General features: G+C 45.9%; 1 protein-coding gene across 1 annotated transcript in view; it reads left to right on the plus strand.

The window, feature by feature from the left end:
- Positions 1-619: 619 nt before the first annotated feature.
- LOC102892869 (myomegalin) overlaps positions 620-19,048 on the plus strand; it is a 108,095-nt gene continuing 89,666 nt past the window's right edge. Inside the window, exon 1 of the mRNA XM_025052244.1 lies at positions 620-1,039. Coding sequence (XP_024908012.1) covers positions 899-1,039 — 141 coding nt within the window. The 5' untranslated portion in view covers positions 620-898. The remainder of the gene's footprint in view (positions 1,040-19,048) is intronic.

Raw genomic sequence — 19,048 nt, forward strand, 5'->3', positions numbered from 1 at the left:
CTCCAGGCTGCCGCCTGCGCCCCCTCCCACTCTCTCTCTCCCTCACCCCTGGTGAGGAGGACCCTGGACCCTGCCTTTCTGTGAGCTTGTGCAAAGACTCCACTGAACTAGAAGACTAGCTCTTCCTGTGGGTGGCTCTGCTGTTTAGGGAGGAGGCTCATGGTAATAAAGGCTATTTATCTAAGCACCTCAGGGATGGTTAAGTCTGGTGAGGAAAACTGGGAAGGAACTGATGAGGGGTGAGCCTCTGGGCCAACAGAGGACATCAGGGACCTCTCTTTAAGATTCGCACCTGACAGAACGGGGACATCACCATTCCGCGGGCCATTCGTGTACAGGTGATCTCTATAGAGACCTTATTTCTTGCTTCTGGCCACACTCCTTTGGGTTTTAATGTGCAAATCAGCCACCAGGAGCTTAAATACCGCCTCCCCCCCCCCTTCGTTTCCTTCTCTTTTTGTAACCCCAGAATCACCTTGAATTACTCCCATTCCCCATTTCCTGGAGGCTCCGGGGGGAGGGGGTGGGAGTCACTCCCCGCTCTTTTTCGAGAAGCTGTTAACTGTCTACAGCTGGGCCTGGGCGGCTCTGGGAGGGTGACAGCTCGGAGCCCCGGCTGGGAGTCGGGTTACACCACTTGTGTCTGAGTTCAGGCCGCATGTCCCTCCGTCAGGAATTCCGCAAATACCTCCCAGAGGTAAAAAAGGAAAGTGCGCTGCGCTGCAGCAGCCAGAGCAGCCAGCCTGGTCCCGAGTCCTGGAGGGCGCGCCAGCCACCCGGGCCATGTGGCCGTAGCCTCCGCAGCGTCCCGGCCGCGCGCTTCATGCCGCGGGGCAGCCGCGCCGCGGTGCTGGGGTGAAGGGGTGACCGGGCACGCTCCTCCCCATGGGTGCCCACCATGTCTAATGGATATCGCACTCTGTCCCAGCACCTCAATGACCTGAAGAAGGAGAACTTCAGCCTCAAGCTGCGCATCTACTTCCTGGAGGAGCGTATGCAGCAGAAGTATGAGGCCAGCCGGGAGGACATCTACAAGCGGGTGAGTGCAGGGGGCGGGCTGGGGGGCGCTGTCGCGGCTCGGGCTGTGCGGATGAGCGAGGTGCGTTCCAGGCCCGGTCTGCTCACCTTAACCGCGAGCGTCCTTGGACAAGCGCGTTTCACCCTTCCGTGCCGGTTTTCCACTTCCTTCTCTGTTAAGAGAGGGAGCTGGGTGAAATCAGAGCCTGTAATTCCCAGGTGGCACTGTGCAGAGCAATCGCCTTGGGGGCTGGGGTAGGACGTAGGGTCCCCCGCCTTGCCGCCCCATGCGGATTGAGTAGCTGGAGGGGGAGCTTGGAAATTTGCATCTTCAAACGAGCCCCAGAGGTGAATCTGAAGCAAGTTGTTTCCTGGTCACACATCCCACCAGAGAGGGACCCCTTCTAGCTCCAGCTCAGTGGGGACGGAGAATGATACTTTGGAGAGGGGACAGCGGCTGAGGACTTTCCCTGAGAAATTCATGTTCGTTTTCGAAGGTGATTATCCAGATAAGCTTTTCAGACGGAATCTTAGGCATTTTCGGTGGGAGGAAAAGGGTACGCTGATTGAGTAGCAGCTGGCCCAGAGGGTTACGGCAAGGGACGGCGGTCTTGACTGAGGGCCGAGTGATTGGCGGGCGTGGGGAAGAGAGATGGAGGGGGCTGGCTGAGCCGGGGGTGAGGTGAGACAGCACCTTGGTTAGAGGACTTCAGGCCGTGTGGTTGACAAGGACTAAGCATCCTAACGGGTCACCACAGTATTGGTTTCTCAGCCCCCTTAGTGTCTGGACAAGCACCGAAGTGACCCAAGTGACCTGGAACTGGTCGCCTCTGATTTTATCAGAGATTTTAAGTCTCCAGCTGTTTACACGGAAGACTATACAAATATTATCACTGTTTATGCCGTGTCCCGTCGAGAAGGCTGGGAAGCGTTACAGGTTGCCAAATAATATCTCGGATCGGACGAGTAACTGGTGTCTACGAAACCCCAACGATTATTTGATAAATTCAAATAATATAGACAGCTAAATTTGGAGGATATAGCCCTATTTTCCATCTTTCCTGGATTTCCAAGAGTTTGGGGACTCACCTTTCATCGCTTCTGTGGCTAAATAGTGATGTGTCTGTCTCGTTGGAGCTTCTAAGGGTTCAGGAGGGTATTGCCAAGTGAGGGCTGATAACTGGGAGAGAGCAGAGGGGGAGCAGGGATGAGTGGCTGCATTGCCTCAGGGTGGAAGTAGTGAATGGATTTGTTCACTGTGCAGAGTGAGTACCTTTTCCTATTAACTGTCCCCAAAGCGAGGCAGAAGGATGGGGCAATTACTTAGGTAATTTGAGGAAAGAGGTTTTTTTTTTCATCTGGAATCAACTGACTCCTTGAACCATGGGTTTCGCTCTCTGCTCTGCACTGGCTTACGGGGACAGCCTCCAGGGAACACTTTAGGTGGCATGTGAGAAGGCACCATTGCTGTCCTGGAGAAGTGTGGTTAAAAAGATTACAGAAGCTGCTGGGAGTGAGGGGTAGTCACAGGACGCTGTCACAGTGCAGAGGTGACAGCCGTTTTGTTAGGCCACTATTGCTATTAGTCCCGCATAGGAAGTAGACACGACCCCGCGTCTTCCTAGTGTTCAGTGCAGGGTAGTCAGGCAGCTATATGATTTGAGGATCTCGCACCACTGTGTCCCCTCCTTTCCCTTCTCACCAAATGTTTGCTCAGTCCCCCTGTCATGTCACTCATCCCGTTTGGCGATGATCTGGGAGACACTAAAGGCTGAAGTTAAAATGCTCTTACTTTGGGAAGGAGAACACGTAAACCATTATCAATCATTAACAGCAGAGTTGAAATTAGTTTATCACACCACGTAGTGATGACGAGAGAGCGATAGAAACCAGGCAATTTTGTTTTGTTGGAAGGACAAGGGATTAGAACATCACCTCATCAGGAGCCCTGGACAACCAGGGGACCTAGGCAAGTAGTTTAACCTCTCTGAGCTCGTTCCAGCCCGTAGAGCCTGCATTAAGTTTAACACATAGCACCATAGGCACTGAAAATCATTTGTTGAGAATATGAATAAATAGCAGCTGTAAAGATTAAATCAGAAGACATATCAAAGGACTTTGTTAAGCTTCACAGCTTCATGCATATATGAGGGGGTAATAGTTATATGCCTACTAGTAGTAATAGTTATTATATTTTAAAAGGAGGAAGAGGTTTGCCTCTTAATCTTATCCTCAGATATTTCCATGACTATGTTGTCAGGAACCGGGAGAACCCCCCCAACCCTGCCCCACTTCTGTGGTTCTTATGGCTAGACTAATAATAAAAGAATAAAATTGACACAAGGCTGGATTGACAGGAGAAAAACCAATGGAATACGTGTGTCCGGAAGAATCACAATATAATGTTCAGATCATAAAATGTGGCTCAAGGAAATGATCGAACCAGGCACCTTTTCATACTTTTCCGACAAAAACAGACAAACAAACAAAACAGTACATTTGTGAGAAATTGATAGGACAAAGAAAGTTAGCGCTCATTAAAAAGGAATCTAAGCAAGGTTGGGGTTTTCATTAATGAGGAATTAACAAATTAGTACATTAAAAAGAAGCAACAAGATTTGTTTAGACAAAATTTTCGGCTTTGGGTTGCTTAACTCCAGTGATAAGGCGTGACTTCCAGGTGTGGGGAGGGCGCCTTTCACAGGGGAGACCTTTTTTCCTGCTGTTCAGTGAGATAAAGGAGGGTCAAGGTGCCCTTCTGGCAGCAGCTGCTTGTGCAGTAACTTTAATTCAAAGTAATCGATGCGCCATTGTGGGATACTTGGGGCCTCTCGGGTTCATCCCTGTAAGTCACATCATGATTCCCCAAGATTAGAACAATTAAATAACAGCCATGTTAGCGAGATGTCAAAGGTGACATCCGATACCTCACTTGGTGAGTCAGGTGAGTCCGGCGGGAACTGAGAGCCTTATTCTGTGACCAAACTTAGCTCGGTTTTTTCTCAGCGTTGGAAGGAGACTTCTTTACATATAGAGAAAACATTAAATCACACCCAACCGAGTTAGAGTCTGCAATAATTTGGGTGCTGTGTGCATGATTCTCTTAAACGAAACCAACATTTGGGAAACGTACTGTAGTCGGTTGTGAATAGTAATTATTTTATCATTTTACGTATTTTTGCTACTGCAGATTTTTGTTGAGATGTTTGTACTTAGGAGTGAAAACTTACTGTCTCAAGGAGAGACAATCAAGCATTTTTACCAGGATGACCGCAGGGGAGGGAAATACAGAAAACTGTAAGAGACAAGGACTGGAGGGAGGTTCCAGGTGGCAAGTCCTTTACGTCGTGGACTGAGAGACTCAAATAGGTATAATCCTTCGTTGTAACAGAAGCTACAAGGATTTTAATTAATTGTAAGAGAAGTTACAAGAGTTAGAGAATTATATAAAAACCTAGAACTATCAACTTCAACACAAGTAAATAAAAAAAAAGAGTTAAAGGTTTCTCTTTTCCAAGCTATTGAGAGAATTCAGAAATAATCTTGAGACTCATGCTAGCCATGAACTAATAAAACAGTATTAAATTATACATAAAAATTGGCTCTGTGAGACTGGCTATTCTTCCGTTGAGTGTTTAAGCTATCCATTAAGCTCCAATTTCTGTAAACCATTAAAAACAAACAAACAAACAACAAACAAACTCAGAAAAACAGATAGGGTGTATTCCTGACTAGGTACCACTGCCCCCTCTTGGTAGCAAATATTAATTGTAGGTTCAGTTTTTTGGGGAGACAATTTTGAACACATAAAGAAAGCAAGGCAAGGGAAGACCATTGCAGCGGAGATAGCTCCTGATTCTGGAGCAGAGTGAGAAGGTGCCATGCGTGGTCCACAGCTGAGTATGTCCCACTCCCAGAGAGAGTGGCTCGTTTGCATTTCTGGACTGCAGCTGCTCTGGTAAATAATTTCTGGGTGGCAACTTGGCTGATTTCATTGCCGTTGATTATCTGCTCCTGCCTCTTCTCATTATAGCTGAGTGCACCGCCACTAGAAATATGTTCGTTCCTGGAATTTATGCAATCCACCGCCGTGTAGTAAACACCCAGTCCCCAAACAGCGCACAAAACCGTGTTTTGCCTCATGATGACTACTTACTTGTGAACTCGTGTGAGTTTATTATTAACCAAGGTGCTTTAAAAAAAGATTTAAGTTTCCATTCTGAGAATGGAATTTAAAATCTGACGGGGCCAGATCCAATAATGAAAGCGTCAGGAGAAATTGAATGTCATCATCCTGGACCAGCTAGAGTCACTGTTTAAATATGACATAATTGATGCTAGAAAGCTAACGTGGATTTGGCCTCTAGCTAGGAGTTGAAAGAGTTGTGTTCTATTGTTTTTTTGAACTTTAAACTGCCTTACTTCTCTGAGCTGTGGGTTCTCATCTTTGAGATTGAATGATATTTTTGCTGAGCAAACTTTGAAGTTTATACATAGCATGTTTATGCAGCTAGGTTTTTGAAGTCATGATAAACAGCCTCCTGACTGTACTTGCCTACCAAGTTTTTATCATTCCTACTATTCTGCTGTCACTAGGCATACTGTCTAAGAGTTATGAGCCAGACAGACCTGAGATAGAGTCTTGGTTTGATCACTTGCTACCTGTGTTAACTTGGACAAATACTATAATTTCTCTGAGCTGAATTTCTCTGGATGTTGTAATGGCACCTATCTTATAGGGTCTGGGAGAGGATTAAATGAGCCAATTAGTTGAAATCAATATAACAACTATCATATAGTAAGTCCTTAAGAAATATTTGCCCTTATTGTGACAAATCGAGAGATGACAAAATTATCCAGGTAAGTCCAATTACTGGGCGTATTTGATCTGGACTTTTTTTTTTCCCCCTCTAAATCAGTTTCTTTTTCCTCATTCATGGATTTGGGGCCATTTTTCCAATATGTCTCAGTCTTCATTTTAATTTGCCTATGTGTAAATAACACAATATAATCCAAGTTTCCCTATTGCAGCAAACTTACTGTCACTTTCAACTATAAAATTGCTCCTTCAAAGAGAATAAGAAAGGCTACGTTTGTTAAATTCTTTTTTTTTTAAGTAAAATGTTTTAGTAATGGTGCAAAGTCCTTTGCTTCCATGAACATTATTATCATGACTGTGATTGGTTATAATTCAAAATTTTTTATTATCTTGGTTTAATACTTTGTGATGTCCTTGGACTGGTTCTAAATTCAGCTTATTTAATTAGTTTATTTTTTGAGACATATCTCTTTTATCAATTGAGATATAATTGACATACAACATTATATTAGTTCCAGGTGTACAACATCATGAATCGATTTATATGTATACATTATAAAATGATTACCACATCTACCACCCCAAGTAGTCACAAAACGTTTTTTTTTTTTTCTCGTGATGAGTATTTTCAAGATCTACTCTTTGTTAAATTTCTTTTTGGCCCACTGACTGATATTTTTTAGTTCTAGCCTGATTTCTTTAGGCTTTAGGTAATATGATGACTAACCACATACATGCAGCCGTACTGTGCTCAGCACCCAAAAGTTCAGTGAAGTCCCAATGAACCCCATCAGGCTATCTGATTTCAGCACTCGACTTGAACCAATGGAAGACGATGACTGAAAGTTGAGTAGCTTTGAGGGATATCAAAGGTAGGGATGCATGTTTTGGACTCAGTCGAAAAACTTTGTCCATAACTTCCTTGAGCCTTAGTTTCCTAAAATGGAGACAGGAACTCCTCCTGCCCTGCCCTTCTTCCATATATAAACACATTTAACGTGTTAGATCTGAAATAAATGTAAAGGATCCTTAGTATCCTGCATACCTGGAGTCACATGCAGAGAGTATGCACCTCTCAGATTACCGTCTAAAGTGCTGCTCGTGGTTGCTGTCGCAGAGTGAATGGTTCTCTTCTTATATTGAACAGAGCTGACTCTGTTTTCTTTTCACAGTCGGATACCTCGCTTAGGTAGCTGCTACGATTTTTTTCCCCTTATGTTTTACTTACATGGACTTTATAATGTGTATAATAGAAAAGGGAGAAATATAGGTAAAAAGAGAGAGCGAGAGAAGAACTACTTTGGCCGAGCTATTTTAAAACAGCTCTCTCGAAGCTTGGTGTGTCCTTGTCTGTACACAGCGTGTCTGCTCACTCCTTATTCTCGCCTCTCCGGGGTCCGCGAAGGCATGCTTGTCCGTTTGCTCTTCTTCCGGGGAGTGCAAGTAGACAGAAAGTAGGGAGACTCCATTCATGAAATCGTTGTAACCAATATTTGTGTTCTTGGTTAAAAAGAAAAAATTTCAACTTCACACCTACTCGGATGGCTATTATAAAACAAAACAAAACAAACAAACAACACAAGAGCCTGTGTTGGCCAGGATGTGGAGAAACTGGAAACCTTCTGTGTGTAGCTAGTTGGGAATGGAAAACGGTGTAGCCGCCGTGAAAATGGCGTGGCGATTCCTCAAAAAGTTAAACGTAGAATTACTCTATGATCCAGCAAGTCCACCTCTGAGTATGTACCCAGAAGAACTGAAAGCAGAGACTCCAACGGATGTTTACACACCCACGTTCAGAGCAGCGTCGTTCACAACAGCCAAAGGGTAGAAGCACCTGAGTGTCCATTGATAGAGGAATAGGTAAACAAAACGCGGGATGCCCATGGAACGGAATGTCATTCAGCCTTAAAAAGGAGGAAAATTCTGACATTATAACATGGAGGAACTTTGAGGACATTGTGCTAAGTAGAATAAACCAGTCACAAAAGGATAAATATTATATAGTAATGGTTCCAACAAGAGCCTGGAGGCAAGATGTGGAGAACTGAAGTGTTTTTATGTCGATGAATTTAAGTAGTAGGCACAAAGAATGAGGCTTTGTGCCATTTTAAAGACTTGTGGGCTTTATCCTGAGGATGATGAGCTGCTGATGAACTTCAAACAGCAGGGAACGCCTAGATCCTTCTGGGGGGTGGGGAAGAGGGCCTCAAGGAAGACAAGGCTGGAAGGCAGGGGGACAGACGGGCCAAACCAACTATGGAGACAGTAAAAAGATCAGTCGTGGCTGGGTGGGCAGGGAGGGAGAGATGAAGAGGCAGAGCATAAAAAATGTTTAGGACAGCGGAACTACTCCGTGCGATATTGTAACGGTGGGTGCATGGCATTACACACCTGTTCAAACCTGTAGAACGTACAACGCCGAGGGCGAAGCCTGATGTCAACTACGGACTTCGGGTGACAGTGATGTGTCAGGGCAGGTGTGGCGATCGCCACCCTGTGCCACCCGGGCGGGGAATGTTACTACAGAGGAGGCTGAACCTATAACTGCCTTATTACTTTTTAAAAAGCTAAAAAGTAAAATTTTTTCAATTTTAAAAAGAGGTGATGAGGGCCTAAGCGAGGCCCATGGCGGCAGGGACAGAAAGGAGGGAACTGATCTGTGAAGTATTGAGAAGGTAAATTGTCTGTAGGATTTGGCGATGGATGGGGTGGGAAGGTCGAAGGCAAGAGGTGAAGCCAAGGGCACAGCTCCTGGCTAAGACACGTCCCGTTTTCTGGCCCCCTGGTTCTTTATGTATAAAATGAGTGGGCTGCACCCGGGTCGACACCAGCACCCCTCCCAGCTCCGAAGTCCGGTGACTCTGAACCGTCTCTCTGGATACTGTCCCCCTAACTTGGGCGGTCACTTCTCTTCTCCCAGTCTCTCAGCTCCTCCGATGCCATCTCAGCAAAGGAGGTGCCAGCGGAGCCGAGATGGCGTTGAAGCTGCCAGCCAATGTCGGGAAAATCTAGCGCTGTTACCAGGTAGCTGGAGTTATAATTAGCCTGGTTGCTAGGAGCAAACCGAGCTTCTCCAAGCGCGGACAGCCACAGAGACAGCTTTTCCCTACTTGACGAACTGACGCGTTTGCAGAAACAACGTGGATATAGGTGGAATGTTTTTAACGTGTTTTTGGAGAACTCGGGTTTTGCCTAGGGTATAGCATATGCTAAAAGCAGAATCTAGGCCTAACCAACATCTTATGTGTGGTAGGAGGAGCGGGCAAAGTTCTGCTTTGATATATGTATTTGGATACTTTCACCCGAAGGGAGATAAGTAAGCGCGTAGCATCGCAGTTTGGAGGTAGAGAGGATCTGGGAGACAATCCGTATATAACCCCTTCGCTTTTTAAGAAAGCCTTTTATTTTAAAATAATTTGGGACATATAGATAAGTTACACAAATAATAGAGAGTTCCTATATACCATTCACTCAGCTTTCCCTAATGAATAAACCCTTTATTTTAAAGATAAGGAAACTAGGGCCCTGAATAATAAAGTAATTTACCTAAGGTCACACAGCAAATTAATGGCCAAGTGGGGACTCGGATCACGGAGGCTCTGCTACCTGTCCGGGCACTGGCAATGACTTCCTGGATCTTCAACAAAATTTCAAGGGATTTTGTATGCATATCAGAAGTTTAGAGTTTCTTCCCCTTTGCACTACTGGTCTAAAATCGAATATACACAGCAGAAACTAGAGTAATTCACAGAAGAAGGAATCTGTACCCAGTGCCAAAAGACAATATTTAGTTCCTCAGCCTATATACTCCTTCCCCAGGAGTTTTATTTATGTTTCCAAAAGCCACTAGGAACATTTTTTTTTTCTTCTTTCTCTGCTTCCTGCTCTGGCCTTTGCCATCTGATCTAAGCAAGTTCAACTTCACAAACCTCCCAGCTGGATGAGGTTCTGTTAAACACAAAGTAGGCACAGAGTGGGGGCTGTGCACCCTGGAAAGCAGCCCAGCCAGCACCGTAAGGGAGCAGCTAATCCGCCCCCACGCCGGAGGCCGGCGCAGGGCTCCCTCACGGTACGTGCCGTTCCCTGCAGAGCTGAGTGGTAGTCGGTGGCTGGTTGCCAAGGAACTTCAGAACGGACCTGAGGCCACACTGGGCAGGCAGTTACCGTCCTGTCATTGGGAAACCTGGCTTGAGGGGGTTGGGAGTAAATGACAGGCACTAGCTGCCTTGCGATGCCAACTTTTCATCTCCCAACTTCACATAAGACAACCCCGCTGCCGTGAAGGGCAGGAAGCCGCCCCTTTATGCCCACAGGGCTTCAGAAGCCCACGTTGGGGCTGGAGGAGGAGGCCTCCACCCCAAATGCCCCCCTGGGTAAGTGGAGGGATGCCACCAGCATGAAGGCCGTGACCCGGAGCTGCAGAAGGAGAGCTGGCAGTGCTGAGGGCCAGAAGGAAGGATGTCCTCACAGATCGCTTTGTCTTGAGAGGTTTCAGAGCGTCTCTCTGAGGCCACGTAGGGGGCCGCCCCCTCTCGCGGGCAGCCTGTCAGACCTTCCTGTTCAGATTCTCGTCACGCTGAGTCTAGGCTCAATACTGACATTAACCTCGTCCACTCCACCTGGCACAACTCAGCTGATGACAAGGCGTGCTGTCATCACTCTGCTCCAAAGTCAGGAACTCCTGGGTCCTAGGGTCTTTCTTGATTCCTTGGAAATCAAATGGAGGTAGGGGACCTCCGGGGCCCGGAGGAGCAAGCAGATCCCTCAGACGTGGCGAGCAGTCTCTATTCTTTTCAACCCCTTCCCACTCCCCTCACACTATGGAGAAGTCCAGTTTGCTGCCAAACCATTTGGAGCCTCCGAGGACTCACACAGAGTCAGGACGGTAGCACCTGGTCCCTTCCAGCCGCCGCAAAGCCAGGAGAGAGAGCAGAGGGTTCTTTCAGCTCTGGAAAGCTCGGTTATGTGGGGGCCACGTAAGGGGGCTTGCCCGAATTGCCACAGGCAGAGAGGGTGGTGGTGTCAGTCAGAACTGGACCGCCACTTCAGGCTTTCTCGACCCTCATTCTGTTACCGTTGGGGCCGATTTGAACTTCGGTGTCATGGCAGGGGCTGGGGATAATGGCACAGAAGTGTAGTTAGCATTTTTCCTCGGTTCTTCCTCATTCACGCAGTGAAGAATCACAGGTCAGCGAGATTTAGAAAAGATGTATTAAAGGTATATTTTAGAAAGACAAAGCACCTCCCAAGGAGGCACATGGTGTTAGCGACGAGAGCTGTAACAGCCCTGTAACAACCACCACCACAATAACCAACACAAAAGGACCCAGACGGGGGAATGTCTGTCTTACATCTGGGCCATGACGGGTGCTTCCAAAGGCGTTCCTAGGTGATTGGCAAGTGAGGTCCTTTTGATTGACACCTGGCTGCTATATAATTCTGCCTAGCGCGCATGTGTGTACCCAGAATTCTACTGCCATTGGGGTGTTCTTTAGGCGGGGGTCTCTGGGCTGGGCCCCTATTCCTTCGTTCCCCTGTCGCTCACGTCTGACGGGCTCCCTAACAGTTTGGCCCTCGACTGCTGGCTTCCTGATTTCTCTCTCCTGTCTGTCCTCTCCTGTTTCTGCTGCTGTGTCCCTTGTGCCTCGGGGTCTTGATGTAAGAGGGAGGACCCTAACTGGTGAGGGGGAACACCGCCGCGGACTCTATCCTTCCTAGGCTATTCTCTCCCGAAGTTTCTAGACCCAGGTCTCTCTCCTGCCTCTGGGCTCAGTACTCTCCCCACGCTTAGGCATTTTCTGTCCTTCGTCCCATACCCTTTGTCCTTTCCCCAGGCTCCCACACGCACGCACGTGGGAAATAGATGCCAAATGCTTTGCGTTTCATACATACTGAACTCAGCCGCACAGTGGTCCTGTGAAGCTGGTGTCTTGTCCTCGTTTATCTTGGGGCCAGATTTGCCGTTCACAGCCCCAGGAAGTGTACCAGGTATCACAGCGGCTACGTGGCCTGATTCTTCAGTTAATAGCAAGGCCTTGGCCCACGTTCTTTAGAATTCGAAGTTAGTCCCTCTTTCAAATGCAAATGATGTTTTGTTTTTTTTTATTTAGTGAATAACTCCGTATTAAGTTCTGAGTAAAGAGAAAAGAAAGAACTCTGGTAAAACCCGTATCTACGTTCATAGCAGCTTTCACGAGATCGTGGCAGGAAGAGGTGGCATCGCTTCGCTGTCGCGTCTGCCGCAAAAGGAGGCGTCGACCTCATTTTTACTTGTGAAACTGGTACAGAGGGCCTCGTGGAATAGAAAGCAAGCTGTCCTTACCGTCGGACGCCGTCCTGTCAGACCTGGGCTGAGTCTGGTATAGAACTCCAGAAATACAGAGGAAATTGGAAAATATCCAAAACAAAATAAAAATTAGAAAATGAGGCTTGTGAGAAAAGGGTGATGAAGTTGAGATTCTTAATTTGAAGGAGAACAAACTCAGGGGTGACCTAACAGTAAATTTTAGGTGCTTGAAGTCTCAGTATGTGTCAGATCGTCATTAGCTATGTCCTGTCTCTGCTGAGAATGAGAATCGTTTGATCCCGGTTTAAACACAAGCATTAGGCCTCATTCATTTGGAAATATCTTTTGAGCACCTACCATGTTCCAGATGCTATGGGAAGTGGCTGGAATATATACTGATGAACAAAGCAGATAAGCGTTCCTATCCTCACGGAATTTACATTCTAGCATGAGAAGACAGACAGTGAGTGATAAACATTATAAATAAATAAATAAATAAATAAATAAATAAAATGAAATAAAATGAAATAAAATGAAATAAAATGAAATAATAAAATGAAATAAAATGAAATAAAATGAAATAAAATGAAATAAAATGAAATAAAATGAAATAAAATAAAAATGGGTAAGTAAATAAATATGTAGACTATTAGAAAGTGATATGTCTCCTTGGGAATAAAAAGAAAAACATGGAACAGGGTAAGAGGGTCAAAAACAGAGCAGAGGGCAGGTTGCAGTATTAAGTAATGGTCAGTGGAGGCCACATTTTGAAAGTGATTTTAAAAACACACATACGTGTTTATTATGTCGTAGTTTATGTGAGCCAGCAGCCCAGGCACCGCTGAGGGTTTTACTAGGCTATGACGAGGCATTGGCCAGGCTGAGTTCTCATCCCGTAGACTTGACTGCGGAGTAACCTGCTTCTGAGCGCCCTCGAATTGTTGGCAGAACGTGTCTGGTTTCTTTCACTTAGCATTTGATTTGAGGTTCATCTATGTTGTTTGTGTCAGTAGTCCATTCCTTTTTATTGCTGAATAGTATTCCATTATATTAATATAATGCAATTTGTTTATTCAGTCTCCCGTTGATGAATATACATGGATTGTGTTCAGTGATTGGCTATTATGAATAAAACTGCTATGAATATTCATGTATAAGTCTTCATTTTACTTCTCTTGGGTAAATACCCAATAGTGGAATTGTTAGGTCAGATAATCATGTATTTCAACTTATAGGATAGTGCCAAACTGTTTTCCAAAGTGGCTATGCCGTAGAAAATGATTTTTAAGTCATGCCTTGAAGGAAATGAGGCAGTTAGCCTAACAGATAACTGGGAGAAGAACATTTCAGGCAGAGAAAAGGCAGGAACCACCATGGAGGCTGAGGCAGCATGAAAGAGGGCGAGGCTGCTGGGAGCGAGGCCTCGGAGGTGACGGGGCTGGTGCAGATCAGACGGGTGCTTTTAGATCATTTTCAAGACTCTGGCTTTTCCTCCGATTGACAAGGGAAGCCACTTGAGCGAGGAGAGATGTAACAATGACAGCCCTATCTGACTATTGAAAAGATCTCTGTGGTTATGGTATTGAGAATAGGCTGTAGGAGGACAGGGTAGAAGCCAGAGGGCTGTGAGGGAGCCACTGCAGTGACTGCACGAGAGACGACAGTGATCAGAGGAAGGTAACAGCAGTGGACTTGGGGAGAAGGCGGGGGAAGCTATTGCTAATGAATTGGATGTGAAATGTGAGAGAAAGAAAGAAATCAAGGGAGGTCCTAGGATTTGGGCCTGAGCAGTTGGAAGGGTAGAGTTGTCCTAATTGAAACAGGGACAGAAGGCTAGGTATATAGGGCAGGTCTGCGGGTAGAGGGCGGGAGTTCAGTCTTGGACATTCTGTGTTTGAGGTATTTGTTGGACATTTGTTGGACATTTGGACCAGTGGCGATCTCAAGGAAGAAGCTGAGTGTGTGTGTGTGTATATATATATATATATGATGTTTTGGATAAAAGGTTGGGCTGGAAATACAAATTTGGGAGTTGTCAGCATATAAACGGCGTTTAAAGCATTGGGACTGTATAAGACCTACTGGGAGGGAGAGAAAAGGACCAGAGGCTTAGCCCTGAGTCACTCTAACGTTGATAGTTTGGGGAAGGAGGACGAACCAGCAAAGGAACTAGAAAAGGTGCAACCGGTGACGTGAGAGGAAACCAAGAGTCTAGCGTCGTGGAAGACGAGTGGAGAAAGTGTGTACTGGGAGGGCTCAGCCTTCGGAACCTGCTGATGGCGCAAGGAGTGTGATGATGACCAGGGCTGGCCTTTGGATGTGACGCATGGAATGTCATCAGTGATATTGATCAGTGTGATGATGACCAGGTCTGGCCTTTGGATGTGACGCATGGAATGTCATCAGTGATATTGATCAGGGTAGTTCGGGTGGACCGATGGAGGAAAAGCCTGACTGCAGTAGGTTTAGCAAAAAATGAGGGGAGAAGAATTGGAGTCAATGAGTGTGACAGATGGCGTTGAGTTTTGTTGCAAAGGAGAGCAAGGGAAAGGGACAGTAACTAGTAAGGGGTTTACAGAAGAGTTTTAAAAAGATAGATGAATAATAGCATGTTTGTATACCAACAAAATTTTTCAGCAGAAAGTGAAATATTGAGGAGGAGAGAAGGGAAGGCGTTCTGGATGTTATTCTTGAGAGGTAGAGAGAATGGGACCTAACGCATAAGGGGAAGGTTTGGCTTTAGATGGGACCATGGCCGGTTGATACATGGTCACGAGTGGAAAGACAGATACATGAGCAGGAGGAGGCTGTCGGCATTTTCTTCGAGTTTCGATAGTCTCAATGGTGGAAAGCAAGCTTTATTCTCCCATTATATGTTTTCAAACATGTTCCTAGAGTGAGTCACTTTCCTTCATGTGAGCTAATACCAGCTGACACATCCTGGTCCCCACCTGGAACACCTGTATCCTTTCTCTCTGCTTGTCCAAACCCTACTCGAGTTTCAGAGTCCAACTCGGATCCCACCTGCTCAGGTGGGCCTTTCCTCGTCGCTGCTGCCTGAAGTCATCTTTCACTCTCTGAGTTCTTCCAACAGTGACACTTCAGAGACGTTATTTGGCACATGTTCTTTAACCCCTGGCTGACAATGATCTTTTCACCGTATACATTTCTTATCCCTCCTTTTAGATTATAAAGCCTTTGTGGAGTGGATTGATCTCAGAATTCCTCTGTAGCCTTCAACATAATCTCCAACATTGCTGAGCCTATAATAAAAACTCAAAAAATGTGTGTTGATTGATCGCAAACACTCAAGAAGTTGCAAGTGAGCCTCATCTGTACAGAAAAGCTGGAAGAGGGGACCACCTTTCCACCCTTTTCTATCTCTTCCACGTGAGAGGCCCAGAAGCTGTGCTTTGGAACTCTCCAGGGGAGCCTCCAACTCTTCCTGGAACTGAACATTCTCTCCAAGAGAACAGTTGGCAGAAGTAGGAAGCAAACAAATGGAGAAAGGGAACAGTTTAACAAGAGGACATTCTGGACAGTGAGGCTCAAGAGTGGGCTGTGTTTTTATTTTGAACAGCACTCATTCATTTGATAAAGATATAACCATCTAAGTGTGGGCACTGTGCTAGCCATGGGGACACAATGAGAAATTGGAGGGACGTCGCGGCCCTCCTGGCACTTACAGTCTAGGTTGTACTGTGACCTGCCCCCTGCTCAGTGTCTTGTATGTTATCACCGCTCTTTATGGTTTTGCTTCACTTATAATTAGCCGGAGTCACGTCTGCATTTTGTTCGTTGATGAATGCCATAACCCCATAAAACTCCTAAAGCTTCTCTTATACCGCAGGATAAACTGTGACACAGGTCAGAGCATGTCTTCCCATGATGTACTTAAAGCTAGTACGTCTTTTTCCTAATATACAGAGCAGTGCTGCCCAATAGAGATATAATGCAAGCCACAGAAGAAACTTAAACATTTCTAGTAGCCACATTAAAAGTAAAGAGAAATATGTGAAATTAATGTTAATAATATATTTAACATGTTATTTTGACATGAAATCGATATTAAAAAATTAAGATTTTATATTCCTTTGTCATGGTTAGCCTTCGCAACCCAGGGTGTACTTAGTCTCAAAGTCCTCAGTTTGGACTGGTCACATTCGAGAGTTAAATAGCTCCATGTGCCTGGTGGCTGTCGTCCTGGGCAGCGTAGGTGTAGAGTCTTAGGAGGTGTCTTTGGTCCCAAGCAAAGGTACAGCTTCAGAAGATTTGCTTGATCATAGGACCTGGCTCCAAGACACAACGAGGCTTCCAAGGGAGGAGCGACTTAGGTTCCAGGCTGGGGTGGAGGCCTCCATGTAGGAAAAACGATCCTGGACTTGGTAGGACACCAGTCAGTGGCTTTATCTTTTTTGGAGACGAGATCGAACAAAGGAGGTGAGCTGAATAATGTCGGATAGATGTCAGACCACATGAGATGCCACAGATAATTTAAAAATATTTAGTCGGACATAAATTTCCCGTGCGCCAGTTTATCTGTAGAAAAAATCATATCGTTTTTCTACTCTTTCACTTCCAAGTAAGTTCTCACTCCATTCCCGGTTCTATACCTGTCACCCAAAGAGAAGTCAAGGAAAACGCGGGATGGCTCCCCTGAGTGCCACTTCCTAAACAGCAGAGGGGCAGAGATCATTCAGAGCAGCCCTTCCCGCCCCTTCTGGGGGGCTGGGCTCCTGTCTCCACACCAGGTGCCCAGAGCCTGGGGCTCCAGCCTCACCCCAGCTTTCATAGGAGGCCTGCACTTTGCTAAATTAAGCCCAGCCAGACCTATTTGTGGACCCAGAGGCTCCAGCCAAGTGAGGGACCCGTCCTGCTGAGGAATGTCCTGGGGACCGGGAGAGGAGCGCTGAGATCATCGGTATTTATGTGGACGGCGTCGCACTTGCCAGCTCACGTGGGCCGGGTCAACAAAGCCCTCTGGGACGCCACCAAGACTTTAGCAGACCCTAGGGAAGGCAGAGCTCGAGACGCACCGAGAACGGTCAAAGTCAGAGAGCCACGTGAGAACCGAGGCAGTGTGGGGTGTGGGCACCTCTGAGCTCAGAGTCTAAATTAAACAATCCCCAAACACCGCATTTCCCCCATATTTTTAATAGACTTTATTCTTTAGAGTAGTTTTAGGCTCACGGCAAAATCGAGCAGTAGGTACAGATAGCCCCCCAGACCTCCTGCCCCACCACACGCACGGCCTCCCCATCAAAATCCGAAGATGCCTCATTTTACTCTGTCTTTTGTTGGGTTTCTCAGCTCAGTGTTGACCAGAAATAGCTCTCTCTCTCCTTCTTATGACTCATGCATCTTACCTAGCCTTTGGAGAAACAAATGTTTATTGAACACCTACTATATGTCAGATATTTTCTTTACCGCTTCTCATTTAAATTTTCAATATATCCCTGAAAGGTGGTTATTAGCACTTGAAGGAACTAGAACTTAGGTTAAGAATTTGCCTCTATACTACAGAAGACGAACTACATTGAACTATGTGAACTATGTGAAACTGTAAAAAATGGTGTCATACCTGTACTTTCCTATGATTCAACCTAATAAAATGTGACAGAGCTAATATTTGAAATCAAGCCGGTTCGGATCTAAAGTCTACACTCTGCCTTGTATCATACCGCTGCCCCAAGTACCAGATTCTTTATTTTTTCCCTGGAAGTCCTGCAGTTTTAGATTTATATCCCTCACCCCCTGCGAGACTAGAACTGGGGAGCTGTGAGGAAGGACACCCCAAGGTATGACACGTCTTGAGTTGGGTCTAGGAATGTTTCCTTGGAGGCTAAGGCTGGAGTAGACCTGCATTGATTTGTGTATCTGTTGCTATTTATAGCTGCCACCTCTGTGCATTTCCATACACTGTCTGATTCTGGGTCCCTTCTGTTTACCACGCTTTGCTCTGATCATCTATTTAATTGCCCCCATAGGCTGTAAATTCCCTGATGACTGTGATTATGGCTGCCAACTCTTTCTAGTATCTATTAAGGGTAACTGGCACATCCAAAGTAGGCACCTGGTAAATATTTGATGAAAAAAGAAGTGAATAAATAAACGTTACCATCTCACAAGTCAGTTACCCTGTCCTCTACCCAACGAGCTAGTTCTGTCTCTGTCTCTGTCTCTGTCTCTGTCTCTGCGGGTTCTCTCTCTGTCTCTGTCTCTGTCTCTATCTGTCTCTGTCTCTCTGTGTGTCTCTGTCTCTCTGTCTCTCTTACACACACACACACACACACACCCTGGCTGTGTCTGTTCAAACACCTGACCTCCTCAGAACTCATCCACCGCCTCAGCACTTGCTCAGATGTGGCTGTCTGTGTTTGTCTACTTGAAGGAGTGACCTGACCAGAGGAGTTTTACCACTTGGATGTGGCTCCTTGCATTTTACATTGTATAAACTGAAACTTTTCCACTTGGTTTTTTCCATCTCCTTGGGGGACACTAAAGCAGGCCCTGGCAGGAAAATGCCCGGCCTTGTAGAGTCTTCTGGTTACGGAGGCTGTGAACACTGCCCTGCTGTCTTCTCCCTGGCAGTGAAGGACGCTTGTCACATGTTGGGGCACCCTAAGTGTCTGAATCTGGGCTTACCTGCACCTCGTAGAAGACAGTTAATGCGGAATCTGTAGGAAGGTAGAAATCACACTTCTGGATAAAGTCTTTCCTCCATCCTGGGGTCTAGGGACTGTTAAAAAACAAAATTCAGCTGAGTAAATTTGAAGATCTAATTGGCTTTATTAATTGATTCATGATCCAGAAGCTCCCCACCTAGAAACCCGAAAGATGCTCGTAGGCGAAGGTTTTTATAAGAAGGAGGGTGGGGAGAGGGAGCCAGTAACAAAAGAGAAGGATTATTTTTAGACCACTGAAAT

The sequence above is a fragment of the Pteropus alecto genome, unplaced genomic scaffold, assembly GCF_000325575.1.
Source record: "Pteropus alecto unplaced genomic scaffold, ASM32557v1 scaffold106, whole genome shotgun sequence".
Lineage (NCBI taxonomy): Eukaryota > Metazoa > Chordata > Mammalia > Chiroptera > Pteropodidae > Pteropus > Pteropus alecto.